This window comes from Patagioenas fasciata, chromosome 19 (assembly GCF_037038585.1).
Source record: "Patagioenas fasciata isolate bPatFas1 chromosome 19, bPatFas1.hap1, whole genome shotgun sequence".
Lineage (NCBI taxonomy): Eukaryota > Metazoa > Chordata > Aves > Columbiformes > Columbidae > Patagioenas > Patagioenas fasciata.
Window position 1 is genome coordinate 8903869 of NC_092538.1, and position 15561 is coordinate 8919429.

Genomic DNA, 15561 nt, shown 5'->3' on the forward strand with positions numbered 1-15561 from the left:
TGGCCACGGCCACTGCTGTGCCTGACTCTTTATTTCTACCCTGTGCCCCCATCGCTACTCACAGAGGGTCCAGTGATACCTGCTGCAAAAGCAGCTTGGGGGTCCCTGCTGTTGCAGAGGTGACCACGGCAGCTCGGGCAAGGGGGGACATGAGCCGTGGGGACAGCGGGACAAACCGCAGCTCAGGCTGGGGGCTGTGGAAGGAGGGGTGTGGGGTCTGGCAGAGCATCTGCAGCGAGGAGGGGGATGCTGCTGCCCGGACAGGAGCCCCTCCTTGGCGAGGCGGCGCCTGCGCGGGTGACATCAGCCCCTGCGGACCTGAGATGCTGAGCCTGGCTCTGAGAAGACAGCTCCTGCCACCGCTTCCAGCTCCGCATCCCGGCAGGGCAGGGAGGGGATAGGGTGCTGGCAGCCCAGCCGACCGCGGGCCAGCTCTGTGTCCCCTCCAGCACATCCTCTCCAGTCACGTCGGGGCCCCCCACCAGCCTGGTGGCCCAGCCCAGGTGCTCCCAGTGGGCGGGTGACCGAGGATGCTGCGCTAGGAGCTGCTGATGGTGCTCACCCTGCTCATCTCCCTCTATAAACTCTGCCGGTTCTTCGCCATGGCGGGTGTGGAGCGTCTGGCCGTGCCTGAGTGCGTGAGCCAGGCGGGGAGCTGGGCCGGTGGGGGCAGCTCCTGGGAGCACCGGGAGGTCTCCCCCGGTGTGAACAGCGATGTGCGGGCAGCTCTGGACCGCATCCTGCCTGCTCTGCACCGCGCCATCGCCCGCGCCAAGCAGGCGGCCGGCCCCGCGGAGCTGAGAAAGGCCATCGCCGAGGTCTTCCAGCTGGTGGAGGAAGCCTGGGGGATGCCCACGCTGGGGAGGGACGTGGCCAAGGCGGTGTGCGACGTGATCCGGCTGGAGGGGGGACTGGACCTGCTGCTGAACCTGCTGTACACGGCGGAGCTGGAGACCAAGTGCCAGGCGGGGAAACTCCTGGAGCAGATCCTGGTGGCAGAAAACAGGTGAGTGTGCAGAGCCGCCCCCCGGCACGGGCACAGCCCTCCCCACCGCAGGCCTGAGCACAGCAGGGACTTCCTCACCCATCCCACCCACACCCCCCCAGATTTCCCCGCTCTGGGTGCTCCCGGTGCATCAAACTCCCTTGGTTCCGCAGGGTGTCCCCCCACACTTGCCACCTCTACAAGGGGGTCCCCAACTTGCTGATCACACCCAGCAATGGCACAACCTGCCCCCGCCACCATGGCTGGTGGGAGGAGGATCAGCCCCAGCTCATGGGATGCTGGTGAGGACTGGGGTGTTCCCATCAGCCACCTTCAGCTTGGGGCCACCCAGATGTGCCCAAATACCCTTCATGGCTGAGCTGGGTCCATTTGCCTGGCCCAGAGCATCTGAGCCCTAGGATGAGACATGACCCCCCCCTTAGCCATAACCACAGCAGGAGGGGGATGAAGCCGATTCCCAGAGAATTTCAGCTGCTGACCAGAGCTGGAGTGAGGCCAGAAGGAGGGGGTTGGTCCGTCGGTGGCCCTCGGAGCCCCCCCAGCTTGTGGCCCCTAGTTCAGAGGCTGGAGATGTGGGTGCTGCGCCCCAGGACAGGTGAGAGGCGTTGGGCTGGCTCTGTGTGTGTGTCTGAGGGTGAATGTGCACACGTGGCACCCAACACATCTTCATGCACAGCACCTCACCCTTTACACACCGTGAACACGCGCTACACGCACCGACAGGCAAAAAAACCCAACAGATAAGTCAGGAAAGTCCATTAGAGCGGAATTAATCGCAGGAAACATTGCTGGCACGGTCTTTTTCCAGCACTTAGCTTCCTGGTGAGGGAAAGCAGCTGCTGGAGTCACCGTCTCTGCTTCAGGAGCAGTTCTTGGGCCAGGGTCTCATATCAACCATGGGTCCCCAGCCCCTTGTTCCCCTCCATCAACCTCCAGCAATGTCTGGGAGGTCCAAACCTCTGGCTTAGAGACCTCTCGCAGCATCTGTGCTCAGTCAGACCGGTCCTGGCTCCATCCCACATCCCCAGGGAGTCAGGGACCCAGCGGGGCTGCGTTTGCTATCCAGCCCCATTGCCGAGCCCGGGCCCAGAGCCAGTCCCAGCCTGAGAGCTTTTTTCCCAGAGCTCTGCACAGTGTTTGCTGCCAAATCCACCCCAAGGTCAGCGTGGGCCATGTGGGCCACAGGCTTCCCAGAAATGTTTTTCCCGTGTGCCAGCACGGAGAGGCTGCCGTGCCCTCACCCCGCATCGCGTTGGTGCCTCGGGAGCGGAGCAGATCCATTGCGGCACTAAACGGGTCATTTCTAAGGCCAGAGATGGAGCTGCCCCTTCATCCCGGGCAGGCTCATGGCAAGGCTGGGGGGAGTCCATTGTTTCCCCCTTCCTTGCTCTACACTTTTAGGACCTAGCCCCATGCAGGCATCGTTTCAAGAGTGTCCTCATGGCATGGGGCTCAAGGCATGGTGGCCGAGTGGCAGCTGGTGCCCCCGGGCTCTTCCTGTCCTCTTCTAGGAGAGTACAGGATTGCAGAAATAAACAGCTTTTCTCCAAGCTGCCATCTTGGGACAGGCAGATCCCCATCTCTTGCACGGCCCCATGGCCAGTTCTATGTGGCAGGTGTGAACACCCGGTCCTGGGCTTGGCACCGAGCTGGAGGGCAGCCAGAGGACGGCTCTGCTTAGACACAAATGAGTTTTCACCCCTGAACACCAAGCAGCTCATACACACCCAGTAAAGCTGACAAAGCTGATCAATTTGTAGCCTACCACTAGCCTACCCTGCACTGTTAATTGCTACATATATCTTACCTCGAGCTCGAGCCTCTGGTGTGGTGGCCCTGGGCTATGCACCACTTGTTCTGTCCCATCACAAGCTCTTCCATTAGACCCACACAGGTTCTTTCTACACCAGCCTGTTACCTCTCGCTACCCATGTCCCATGGGGAAACACCTGGCTGTCATGGGCAAATGCCACCGAAGCACAGGGGAGTTCTCACACCAGTCACTGCTCTCACTCCCTTCATGGCCATCTGCCCCTCACCATGCTGTGCATCCCCTCCCTGCAGGGATCGCATCGCTCGCATCGGTCTGGGAGTGATTCTGAACTTAGCCAAGCAGCGAGACGTTCCCCAGCTGGCGCAGAGCGTCTCCGGTATACTGGAGCACATGTTCAAACACACCGAGGAGACCTGTTTCGAGCTCATCTCTGACGGAGGCCTGGATGCCATCCTGTACTGGTGCCGCTGGACGGACCCCATTGTGCTGCGGCACTGCGCCATGGCCTTGGCCAACTGCGCCATGTACGGCGGGCAGGCCAACCAGCGCCTGATGATCGAGAAGAGGACGGCAGAGTGGCTTTTCCCGCTGGTCTTCTCCAGGGATGATGAACTAATCCGCCTGCATGCGTGCCTGGCCATCACGGTGCTGGCCACCAACAAGGAGATAGAGAAGGAGGTGGAGCGCTCGGGGACGCTGGCTCTGGTGGAGCCGTTCATCGCCTCGCTGGACCCGGAGCAGTTCGCCTGTGAGATGCTGGGCAGCAGTGACAACAGGCAGGGCAGGACGGCGGACGATCTGCAGCGGCTGGTGGCCTTGCTGGACAGCTCGCGGCTGGAAGCGCAGTGCATCGCTGCCTTCTACCTCTGCATGGAGGCTGCCATCAAAACCAGGCAGAAGAAAGCAAAGGTAAAGGGTAGGTTGACCTGCAGGAAGCAGGTGTGAAAGGGCAGGGGTGCCACAACCGCACCTTGGTGTCCTTTGCTCCCCTTTGAGCTCACTGAGTACCCTGTTTTTGACTGGCCTGGCACAGGTTGTGCAGAGGAGGAGCAAAAGCAAAGTGTCATCTCCCTGCTTTTCATCCCCAGATTTTCAGTGAGATTGGGGCTACGCAGAGCCTGAAGAGGGTAGTGTGCTACTCCACCAGCAGCACCACCTCCTCCCTGGCCAAAAAGGTGCTGCGCATGATAGGGGAGGAGGTTCCTCGGCGCATCCTGCCCACGGTTCCCAACTGGAAGCCCTGCGAGGTGCAGACGTGGCTGCAGCAGATCGGATTCAACAAATACTGCCAGAGCTTCCTGGTAGGGCTGTGTGCTGGGGAAGGGACACCTGGATGGGCCCTTTTTCCCCATCTTGCAGCAGAGGTGTAAGCATCTCACCCAACAGCTTTTCCTGGGACCTTTCCAGCCTGGGTTTCTCTTGGCAGGACCACCAGGTGGATGGGGACATTCTCCTGAGGCTGACAGAGGAGGAGCTGCAGGAGGATTTGGGGATGGACTCCAGCATCACTCGGAAGAGGTAGGACCCCCAGCAGGGAACGCCAGCCTTTCCCATGGTTATCACCACGGTGGCAGAGCCAGGGAGGAGATCTGTGCCTTTCTTCTCTTGCAAATGCAAGAATAGAGATCCTGAGAACGCAACACCTGGACTACCAGGGCTTTTCCAGTGCCAAATGCAGTCCCAGAGGGATTCCTGCACTGGGGCCAATGCACTGGAGAGGTGTGGGGTGGCAAGAGACCACATATGGCACAGGGGACCTGGGATCCTGCAAGTTACCCAGGAAGATGGGAACTTACCCGAGATTCTCCTTGCTCAGTTGAGCTCCTCATACCTCCATGTCCTGAGGACCAACTCTCCCCCAGTCACACTGTCTCTTTGTCTTTACCTCACTCTTCACCACGACATGTAGCTGCGTTCTCTCCTGTGCAGGTAAAAAACGTGGTACCAAATGTCTCCAGGTCCTGCCTGGTCCAGCAGCCTCCCCTCCCCACTCCACACTTTCATTTCTTTCTCTGCCAGGTTTTTCCGGGAGCTGACAGAGCTGAAGACCTTCGCAAACTATTCCACCTGCGACCGCAGCAACCTGGCCGACTGGCTGGGCGGCGTCGACCCCAAGTTCCGCCAGTACACGTACAACCTGCTGACGTGCGGCATCAACCGCAACTTCTTGCACCGGGTGACGGAGCAGCAGCTGCAGGAGGACTGTCACATCAACACGGGCTTCCACCGCGTCCGCATCCTCACTGCTGCACGGGGTGCGGGTCCTGCTCGCTGCGCCAGAGCAGGAGGGTGGGGACAAGTATTGAGGGTTGTTTGGCATGAGCTGTTGGGTATTTTTAACTTGTGGTTGCTGTTTGTTCTGCCTAGAAACGCTTCACTCCCCTATAACGCTGCAAACTGCCTCGGATGGGACTGATGTATTTATCAGCTACCGGAGGAGCACCGGGTCGCAGCTGGCCAGGTGAGTCCTGCAGGTAACAGCACGGTGCTGGGCTGCAGCCCAGAGTGAAGGCTGGCGATCATAGAATCATAGAATCATAGAATGGTTTGGGTTGGAAGGAACATTCCAAGCCCATCCAGTGCCACCCCTGCCATGAGCAGGGACATCTTCACCAGCTCAGGTTGCTCAGAGCCCCGTCCAGCCTGGCCTGGGATGTCCCCAGGGATGGTTCATCCACCACGTCTCTGGCCAACCTGGTACAGTGTTTCACCACCCTCAGCATAAAACACAAGTTGTGGGAAGAGTGTGGAGCCAGGAGAGCTGCAGCAGGGAGGAAGGAGAGGCTGCCAAAAGCTGTGATGCAAACGGGGACAGCACGTGCCGTAAGCTGTGTGGTGGACGGGCTAATTCCCAGTCCTGTCACTGCCACCCTGTCCCTCTTTGTCACTGACTTACTCTTTTCCACGCTGTCCTCTCTGGGAACCTCTTCACTGCTCCTCTGTCTCATCACAGCTTGGCCAACATAGTGGGAAAGCGTACAAAACCCGGGTGCTGGCATCAGCTCTCCTCATGGTGCTGTGCCCTCTTGCCACCAGCCTGCTGAAGGTCCACCTGCAGCTGCACGGCTTCAGCGTGTTCATCGATGTGGAGAAGCTGGAGGCGGGGAAGTTTGAGGACAAGCTGATCCAGAGCGTCATGAGCGCCCGCAATTTTGTGCTGGTCCTTTCACCAAACGCGCTGGATAAATGCATGGGAGACCCCGAGTGCAAGGACTGGGTGCACAAGGTAGGAGATGCCATCACATGGGAGCTTGGTGAATGCTGGAGCAGAAAAGGGCTGGTGATGGGCTGACATGGGCCACGGGTTGAGCATGTGCGCGTTCCCACAGGAGATTGTGACAGCCTTGGACTCTGGAAAGAACATTGTACCTGTTACAGACCATTTTGAGTGGCCTGACCCAGAAACCCTTCCTGAAGACATGAGGGCTGTCCTGAAATTTAATGGTATCAAGTAAGTAACAGGAACCTGTGCCACGTGGTGCCTTGGTACCTGGAGAGAAAAGCTTACATAAGCAGTAACAAAGAACACAAGGCAATTGGGAGAAACAGATGAGGGAGACAAAAGCGGACAAAGGGGAGGTGAGTCACTTGGAGCATTCCTGAACAGAAAGTGAACAAAGGTCCCACCATAACCCTTTGATTGTTTTTGTCCTTGGGGCTCCTCTGGATAAGGGATCCCCTCACTCAGTCACCGCTCAGATGATATCGGTCCTTGTGCCCATCCGTCCAGGCAGGAGGGGTGCTGGAGGGTTTCACAGCTCACTCGGGCTCTGCTCACCTCACTGCCATCCCAGCCCTCTCATAGCCCTCCACCCCAGCAGGGCACGGGGAAGAGGCTTTCCCGAGACATCCAGCGTTCCACCATTGTCCATGGGGAGAAGGCTACTGGAGAGCTGGGCTGGGGAGAGGGGCCTCTGGCTCCCGACTCAAACACACCGAGCTGTCTCATGGCATCTTGTGCAATGGAAATATTAACTCAAATTTTCCCTTCAAATGCAGATGGTCCCACGAGTACCAGGAGGCCACAATCGACAAAATCATTCGCTTTCTCCAGGGCCGTTCGTCGCGGGACTCCTCGGCTGGGTCGGAGAATGGCCTGGACTGTTTGCCCTCCCTGGGGCAGACCTAGAACCAGCACAGTGGCCTCATCCCCTCTAGAGACCTTCCAGGTGACCCCTTTTTTATGCAGGTCCAAATTTCTCCCTCTAGATTTTTTTCCCTATCTTAGTACCCTGGCTTGAGACGAGGTCTGTGGCTCATCAACCTCCCCTTCACCCTTCAAATGCAAACCCCTGACGCTAAAAGGCCAGTACTCACTTGTACAGTGCCTGGTGAGCCAAGCCAGGATAGAGTCTGGGATGGACAAGTTGTCTTTCAGGAGCTGACACTGTCCAGGCCCCAAAAAGGGCTGCAGCTTCCCCCAGAAGCGTGTCTGAAGAGGAGGGATCTTCCAAGGACCAAAAACTGGGGAATTGGTGAGGGCGCATGGCAAGAGGAGACGGGAGATGGAAGAGCAGTGGAGAGGGAACGGTCTGTAAGCATCGTGTGGCCTCTGCTGGGTGCCGCGGGAACGTCGTTGTGGTCAGGAGCTGAGAGCAGGAAAGGGCAAATAAAAGCTAAGCCATACCAAAATCCCCGTGTTTGGGAAAGATAACGCACAGAGGCCTTTTGAACTGCTCAGCAGCAGCTTTCCCTTTCCCAGTAATGTCCGTTTATCACACGAGCTTACTCGCTCCTCAAGCGCCTTTCACCTCCTAATGCTGCAAAACCACTTTGTGCTCTTAACTCTGGCTATGGAAGTTTGGGTTTAGATCATGTGAAGGTTCAGCAGAGTCTTTGCAAAAAGTACTTTTAAAAACAAGCTCCTTTCCTCCATCTGATATCCCAGCTTCGCCACTTTATCAGGAGGCTGGATTGTGAGTCTGGAAAAACATATATCCATGCACATCCAGAGATGCCGATTGCTGTACTATACTTGTAGCTATTTACGCTGGTTGTACTTTATTCTGTTGTTGGTGCTCCACAGCAGATCTCCTGTGGTCTGTTCCTTCACACAGCATCTCTTTGCTGATGAGCACCCACCCCTTGCTGAGCTCCTCAGGGTTGTTCCTACTCTCTGCTGGATGCACCAACCAGCAATTGTTTCTTTCTGCCAACCTCTTCTCAACACCCACCAGGTCTTTTTGCAGCTACTCACCTTGAAACATCAGGAAAGAGCGAGGTCGATGCGAAGGGCAGGTGGAGGCTGGTAGGTGTGAGGAACCACAGGCACCCTGACCCAGCTCCCTGAATTCTGCACTCCCAGCCCCGTCCCGCTGCTCACACCTGCTCAGAAGCTCAGCAGGCTTCTCAACAATGCCTTGTTTTGTAATTAGGACCAGAAATCGCAGCTCCTACCTGAGCTTGTCTTCTTTTTTTTCCAACATAAAGTAAATAATGCAGCAAGACGTCCTTGTTCAGACACGCGCAGGTAAGGAGAGCGAGCTGTGCCCAGGGCACACCAGCCTGCCCTGACGCTGCAGAAGCAGCAAGTTCCTCTGCCTGTCTGTGCTCAAGAAATCAACTCTTTCAGGAGGTAATGAGGGGTCTCAGCCACCTTGTCCTCCTCCTGGCTCCTCCCAGAGCCTCGCTGCTTGCTTTGACTGTAGGAACACAAACATGCTTCCTTTTGGCTCAGATCCATGAACATTTGAGGGAAAAAAAAAAAGTTTAATTTTTGTGCTTAAGCACAGTTTTATGGATAGTTCTTATCAGCTCACGGTTAATAGCATCTTTACTCTCCACTGAAAGTTTAATGGCTGCATCTGCCCAGCATTTATCAGAAATAAAAATCTATCTAATCTCCAGATTAAATAACAGGCAGGCAGCAGATGAGCCCAAAGGTGAATCTGTGGAAGGATAAAAGGCACTTGCAAGCTGTTTCAGAGAAAGGCTTGAGTACCTGATGGGATGTCAAGGCCTCCATGGCCACTGAGTCCCACACAAACAGTCCTGAGTAAGGTTATTGTTTCCCAGGAGCTCTCTAGCAATTAACCTGCTCACCCATCGTTCAACGTAGGGATTTAGTTCTTCTCAACAGCTGAGGCATCTCACCTGCAACGAGATCCCATCTCACACTCCAGCCACCCAGACGTGCCTCTTCCTGTTTTTCCATCGTTATCTTCGCCTTAATGAACTTGCCCTGCTCCTAACAAAACATCCCACACTCGCCCCTTCCCATCAGTCTCAAGGAAATGAATCCTGTTATCATCCTTCCTCTTGCCTTTGCTATGTCATATCAGAAATGTTTCAAGTTGTTCTCCCAGACATGATTAATAAATTGGGTTTATACTCTTAAATCCCCACTTCTTTTCTGTCTGTGTCACACACTTCTCCCCCTGTAGCCTTCTCACACTGGCTCTTGAACAGAACCGACATTCTCCAGCACCATCCTCACACTCAGCTTTGCATGGATTGGTGTAGCTCACTGCATCCCACAGTCACGACGTGTGGATCGTGTATTTGCTTCATGGTTGTAGTTCTTGGAGAACAGCCTAGAAAAACATAATGGCTCCTATTGAATTTCTCCTCTGCAAGCGCACTGACACAAACAGGCATGCAGGGCCATGACATGGGTCTCCCTTCACTGCACAATGCTGAGCAGCTGCTGGCCCTGGCATCCACAGAGTCTGGCAGTAGAGAGGACGTAGTTCACAATCAGTTCAGCTACAAACACCTAACGCACACTCGCAGAATGTCCCGTTCCCCAGGGAGGCTAATTCTGGCCTCAGCCCATCAATCAGACACCCAACTCCTGTGTCTGCTGGCAAAACCACACAGACCAAGTGGTGTAACAGCATGTTCTTAAATCCTCCCTACTTCACCTCATGCTCCTCTGCTTAATTCTCCCACTTTTATCACACAAAGCCATCTATCAGCATTTCACATTTACTGCACATTGAAGGATATGTTACAGACTAAGTGCTCCCACAAGCTTTGCTGTGGTGGTCAGAAAAAACAAGCTTGGGCTGCTTCCGAGTCCCAAACCTGCATTATTCCTGACTCAGGACTCCCACATGCTCAGACTCGACAAGGCAGATGACTTTCAGCTGCTGCTTCTTTACTGCAGGGTCTTCAATAAAGGAAGAATGAGACAAGGACAAATGACATCAACAACTGTATGAGAAGAGCTATCTTTTTATGAACCATAAAGGAGAATGGAGCGTTTATGCATTCTGAAAGTAACATGTCTGCTAAGCAGTTTCACAGTTAAGGACATTATTGCATGCATCTGAACAGCGGGTACAAAGCAATCTACACAGAACTGCTTCTTTATGGCACTTTGAAGAACACAGGATTGAGGCAATACAGTTAATGTTTTGGAAAGAACAATTATGAACACCATGAACATGGGGTTTGCTTGGTAGCATCAACATATTCCAAGAATGGCCATAAAAGTGAGGTCACTTACACAAAATTATGTCCCATACTGAGTTAGTTCTTTAAGTATTAATTAGTTAATTCCCTGTATCAATATAACCAAAACAATTTATCTCTGTAGACACTAGTCCTGTCCCCATACCAGCCCGCCCTGACAGCACTGTGTATCGATGAGGAAGGATGGCTTCTGGCTCTGCCAAAAGCACAGCAGTGATTCCATGTGACACTTGGGGCCTCACATTTATAACATAATGGTCTTCAGTTAGGAAGGAGTGATTTTGTCAATTTTAGCCTTAACTTCATAAGTTTTGTCAACTGTCAATTCAGGAACCTACCCAGCTCCTTAATTTTTTCCCACAAGTCACCACTTCTCAAAAGGACCTTCAAAATCCTGGGCTGAGCTGCAGACCGTCAGGCAGGACATGCCGCTGCACTCCTCTCTGCAAGCACTTCAGGTATTAGATTCTCTCTCCAGGATGCCTCTGACTTGTGAAGCCAAAGCCAGCTCGGTCAGTAAGGACAGCAATAGCATTCCTCCGCTAAACTGCTGCTCATCACAAGGATTTCTGAAGCAGCCTAGTCTAGCACACAATGTTTGTGTGACTTTTATTGACAATACACTGATTCGGAGCACAGATCCTCCTCAGCAGCACGCTGTCGGACTGCCTCTGCTTCAGACTTGCCCTGCAGATTTTGGTCTGGGCCTCACTCACACCAGCAACTCATCTGCTGCACCCTGTAGTACTGAGAAGGGAATATTGTTTTGTAATTAAACCAGAATTCAGTCTTCTCTCACCACTAAAAACATGCCACAGAATCTTTCCTCCCAGCCAAACCACTAACTGGCCTTGCAAATGGCCAACAACAGCTTTTACTCTTGACTGGGTTTTGGACCTCTTGGGTTTTCTCTGACAGATGAGCCAACACAATAGTGAAGAGGCATTTACATCTGCAAATCAAGTTCCTGTGGGTAGTCAGAGCCATGATTTCCAACTATTTGGCATTTAAAAATCAGTAAGGACAAGCAGGGTGTCCCTCCCACACTAGTCTGTCCTTCAAGAGAAGAATAAAGAGCAGTTTGCAGATGGACGCCACCGAGCTGGCCAGCTCCTTGTTGCTAAGTTGCTGCTCAGCCGTCTGCAGGAGTCAGGGAAGCATCCGAGAAGTGACTGTAGTCATGGTTTGAGTCCCAGATTTCTATCCACCTAAGAAAGAATGAACAGTTAGAGCTTACGAAGGCACACTGGGATCTTACTGAATGAAATGAGTTTTAAAGTTTCAAAGGAACAGAACAAAATGACCCTGCCAGGAGCTGCTGTACTTCTATTGCAAATCCCAACACATTCTCCCTCCCAGGACTTACCAGGGGACTTTTGTTTTCTATCATGACACAACTTTTGCTTTAATTAGTAAAGAAAGCACAGGAAGAGAGACTGCTAAAAGAGCTCCAACTCTCCCATAAAGGAGGACTTTCAAATTCAACTCCAGATTTTGATTCCACTCTGACGGTGGAATGAGACTTTGAAGCATGTTGAATGTTGGCAGCCACACTACTTGGGCAGTAGGTTTACCACTGGGATTCAGATGTCAGAAGACATGGACCTTCACCTCTGCTTACTGGGGCACTAAACACCTTCCCGGAAGCATAATTGCAAATACATCTCAAGAACTGAGAGTCTCTATCTTGAGTAAATAGTATTTTTCATGTTATACTTCCCAGGCCCTATAGCTCAGTTTAGAAATTTGAAGTAAATTTACCCAATAACAGCTGCTGGAATGAGAAGAATTATAGCCCCGAAGAGAAATGGGAATCCCCTCATGAAGTGCAAGGTTGCAGGGTAGAGAGAGTTGAACACTCCTGCAGCCACGAGTGAACACAGCGCTTCCAAGCAGGCAACAGACGCAAAGAGAGCACCTGGAAGAGATATATCAGAGGTTAATGGAGAGACGGCCCTGCCTGTAAACATCTTAAACACATCACCTCCTTCAGTGGGATTCTGAGTTTTTCTATGAGTTTGCACCAGAAAACCAGTGTCTGCGTTACCAGGTGTGGTAAGCCAGAGCTGGGAGCCTGGATCAGGCACACTGTGCTGGCCTGACAGACCAAACCTGGCAAGCTCAGCTCCTCTGCAGCCAGGACTACCTCACTGAGCTCCAGAACTCATTATCACCAGAGCTGGCCAGGGATATTAAATATCGTTTGGATTGCAAATGCTTTTGATAAGGCTATACAGATCTGTTTACTGCCAAGCACATCTTATCACTTGTTAAACATTAAGTGCAGGAGAAGACTGCACTTCAAAAATTTAGCACCATAAATGTGATATCGAGTGCACACCACCTTCACCCAATATAAGAAACACAAATTACGCAAAGGCACCTTTCAATCTTTCCCACCTCGATTCCCTCCTTCCCTCTGCCTGCCTGTGCCTAAACCTGTGCAGTGTTTAACAAGTGCAAGGTCTTGAAACAAATTACTGGAAGAAAGGCAAATACGCTCCTCCTACAGGTTATCCATGATCTTTCACCATGGTCAATGATTTAACCCTCTAACCACATTGGGTTTCTTCCTACTGTTACTGATCTACAGAAAAGTCAGGAAAATCATGATTTTCTGCTAATGATACAACCTATTTTAACTCTCGCTCCTTGTACAAGCTTTGGAAACAAATAGATGGAAGAAAGAACTATTCCTGAGCCTGAATGCAGTACTTTTCATCAGGCTTTTCTTCTCTTGTTCTCATCTTGAAAATGTAGCAAGTCTTAATGGATGAAAACTGACAATTATGCTGAAAAAATAAAATGTTACCCTGGGCCTGGGGGTGAATACAGGGGCACAGGAGTCTAAAGGAGCCAGGGAAGTCCTAACCTCCCAAAGTTGTCTGGTCTCAGTGTTCGGAGAAGACAGTTTCAGGACCTGGGTTAAGCACACTGGCCCACTCCTTACCCTGTTCAGTCTCGCTGACCAGCTTGGAGAGCCTGGCTCTGATGACTGGAGTGGCTGCCATGGAAAGGAACAGAAGCCCATAACCTGTAGGCAAGATAAAGCACATTAGAGAAAGCTCAGCTGAAAAAAAAAAAAAGGATTTGAAGTCAGTCATAGAAATCTGCAGCTCTAGACAGTTTCTCCCTGCTATATTTAGACGCAAATCACACTCCTGCATCTTACAGTGCATTTCAGTCTGTGTCTGTAGTATAATACAGCTTCTGGGAAATCTAATATTCTAGGAACTACGTGGTTGCACTTTCAACTTCAGTGTTTGGTCAGCTTTGCTGTTACCGAGCCACACTTTTGTTGGCACATGGGCTGCACTGGAGGCAGAACTTCCTCCACATGCTTGAACTCCCTGAAGCATACTGCCCTTCTGCATCTACTGGCATCACTAAGCCAAAAACCTGGATATAGGGATTTAAGGACTCAGCATCACCTGTAAACATCAGTGGTGTTGTAGTAGCAAGAGAAATCACCACCAGTCCCGAAATATTGGAGAATAATCCTATTTCTGCCACCCAGGTGTCTTCGAGGCAGAGCTGTAGCAGCCGCAGCCCTCCCAGGCTGCTCAGGTAGGTCAGGTAACTGGCGGCTGAGCCGTACCCGATGAGATCAGCAGCCCAGCAGAGAGGGGAACCAAGCTCGTACAGAACAAAGAGGTCCTTGGTTCCAAAATGTACCGTCACAAGAAGAAAGAAAGCCAGGGAATAAAGAGCAAGCTGCTGCCTGGAGCTCCGGTGTTCTGAGGCCGTGTACAGCCTGTAGACAGCTTTGTAATGACTGAGCGTGAACAGCTTGGCTGGTTTCTGCTGCTTCACCGATTCCTGAAGACAGAAAGCCGCGTAGAGAGCGGCAGCGAGACTGGCAGCAAGCACAAGCCAAAAGGGGTTGATGTACCCCTGAGCCTTGCGCCACTGGCCACCGCCAATGCTGGCCAGCATGCCCGCAATGCCGAGGCACGCCTCAAGGACAGCCACGCGGAATGTACGTGCACGTTTGTCGCTGGTGTCGGCCACGTAGGCAAAGCAGCTGGCCAGGATCAGGTTGTAGTCTCCCATGAGGCCACTCAAGATGCGCCCAAGGAGAAAGTAGGCAACGTGCAGCTGCAGGTACATGACGAGAAGGTAGATGGCCGCTTGCACAGCCATCCCCACTGCTGGCAGGATGAGCGCAGGACGACGGCCCACACTGTCGCTCCATGGTCCAAAGAGAGTCACGGAAAAGAGACCAACGAAGAAGCCTCCTAGGTTGATATAGAGGTTCCAGTGGGAGACCAGCACTTCCACCTCCTGCAAAAGAAACGGGCATCTAAGACTGTGCGCCAGAGGCCCCCAACGCTGCCCCGGAGCACCCTGGACCCCTCCAGCCCCGCAACCACTCTCCCACCTGCTGCAGAGGGTCATCACTGGTGCTGCCATTCCCGCAGCTAGAGGGGCTGGTGGCGTTGGGGCTGTAGCCGTGCTCGGTCCCCAGCCGGTCCCACAGGTACTGTGTGGCAAGCGGGCCCTGCAGGCTGAGGGACAGGGTGGCCAGGAAGAGGACCGGCTCGACGTTGGCGAGCGGCGGGCAGCGGCGGACAGGGGACAGCGGCGGCGCGGCCATGGCGGTGGGGGCGGGCAGCGGAGCGCTCCGCCCGGGACAGGCGGCCCCGGCCCCGCCCCGGGAACCGGGGGCTCCCAGCGGTTGTGGTTCGTTTTCCTGCAAAAGGAGGAAGGGATCCGCTCCGCCTTTGCGTGGCAAACAAGGAGATCCGGAGGCAGGGCTCGGCTCTTGCAGCCCTGTGAATAGAATCACAGAATCATTTTGCCTGAAGAGATCCTTAAGATCATCCAGTCCAACCATAACCTAAATCTAGCACTAAACCATGTCCCTAAGAACCTCATCTATACATCTTTTAAATGTGGCTTTCAACTCCGGGTGTGTTATTTATTGAATTTAAACTTAAAACCTGATCTTTTTCTTATCTCCAAAGAAAGGAAAAGTTATAATCAGCATTTTTAACACACTAGAACCTGATGATGCTGTTTCTTGTGAGCAATATGCCTAAATCAAGCCTGCAAGAGAGCTGTGAGTCTGCAGCTCTGGCAACTGAAACCCCGCTGTTTTCAGTCATAAACACGTTATTGGAAGGAAACAAATCCCAACAGAGAAGGCATAAGAAAGCAAAAGAGCAGAAGCTCTTAGTGGAGTTGACATCAGGTGGCTTTGTGCCTGTGCTTCTCTTTTTCTCTCTGCTTGAGTAAGCTATAAACAGAGCTGAAAAAATTATACCAATAAAATGGAAAGGTTATCATTTATCTGAAGCGTGCACTTGCATGATCTACCAAATAAAGATATCAAAGTAACAATAACAAGACACTCCCTTTGGAA

At 52.9% G+C, this 15561-nt stretch overlaps 2 protein-coding genes across 2 annotated transcripts in view; one reads left to right on the forward strand and one right to left on the reverse strand.

The window, feature by feature from the left end:
* The first annotated feature begins 279 nt into the window (after positions 1 to 279).
* Positions 280 to 7055, forward strand: SARM1 (sterile alpha and TIR motif containing 1). Its single transcript, XM_065852967.2, has 9 exons — positions 280 to 1006; positions 3071 to 3689; positions 3869 to 4081; positions 4207 to 4298; positions 4800 to 5035; positions 5148 to 5241; positions 5817 to 6006; positions 6110 to 6231; positions 6780 to 7055. The coding sequence occupies exons 1-9, from the start codon at positions 552 to 554 to the stop codon at positions 6907 to 6909; spliced, it is 2151 nt and encodes a 716-aa protein (XP_065709039.1). The 5' UTR covers positions 280 to 551; the 3' UTR covers positions 6910 to 7055.
* Positions 7056 to 9940: 2885 nt separating this feature from the next.
* SLC46A1 (solute carrier family 46 member 1) overlaps positions 9941 to 15561 on the reverse strand; it is a 75726-nt gene continuing 70105 nt past the window's right edge. Inside the window, 6 exon segments of the mRNA XM_071817073.1 lie at positions 9941 to 11404; positions 11958 to 12114; positions 13147 to 13230; positions 13628 to 14480; positions 14578 to 14841; positions 14843 to 14969. Coding sequence (XP_071673174.1) covers positions 11329 to 11404; positions 11958 to 12114; positions 13147 to 13230; positions 13628 to 14480; positions 14578 to 14841; positions 14843 to 14969 — 1561 coding nt within the window. The 3' untranslated portion in view covers positions 9941 to 11328.

What these genes read in the sequence shown, in the direction of transcription:
- SARM1 (XM_065852967.2), top strand. Translation starts at nt 552, where the DNA reads ATGGTGCTCACCCTGCTCATCTCCCTCTATAAACTCTGCCGGTTCTTC. An exon ending in CATCCTCACTGCTGCACGGG is followed by an intron (nt 5,036 to 5,147) that starts GTGCGGGTCCTG and finishes TGTTCTGCCTAG; the next exon opens with AAACGCTTCACTCCCCTATA. An exon ending in GCAAGGACTGGGTGCACAAG is followed by an intron (nt 6,007 to 6,109) that starts GTAGGAGATGCC and finishes GCGTTCCCACAG; the next exon opens with GAGATTGTGACAGCCTTGGA.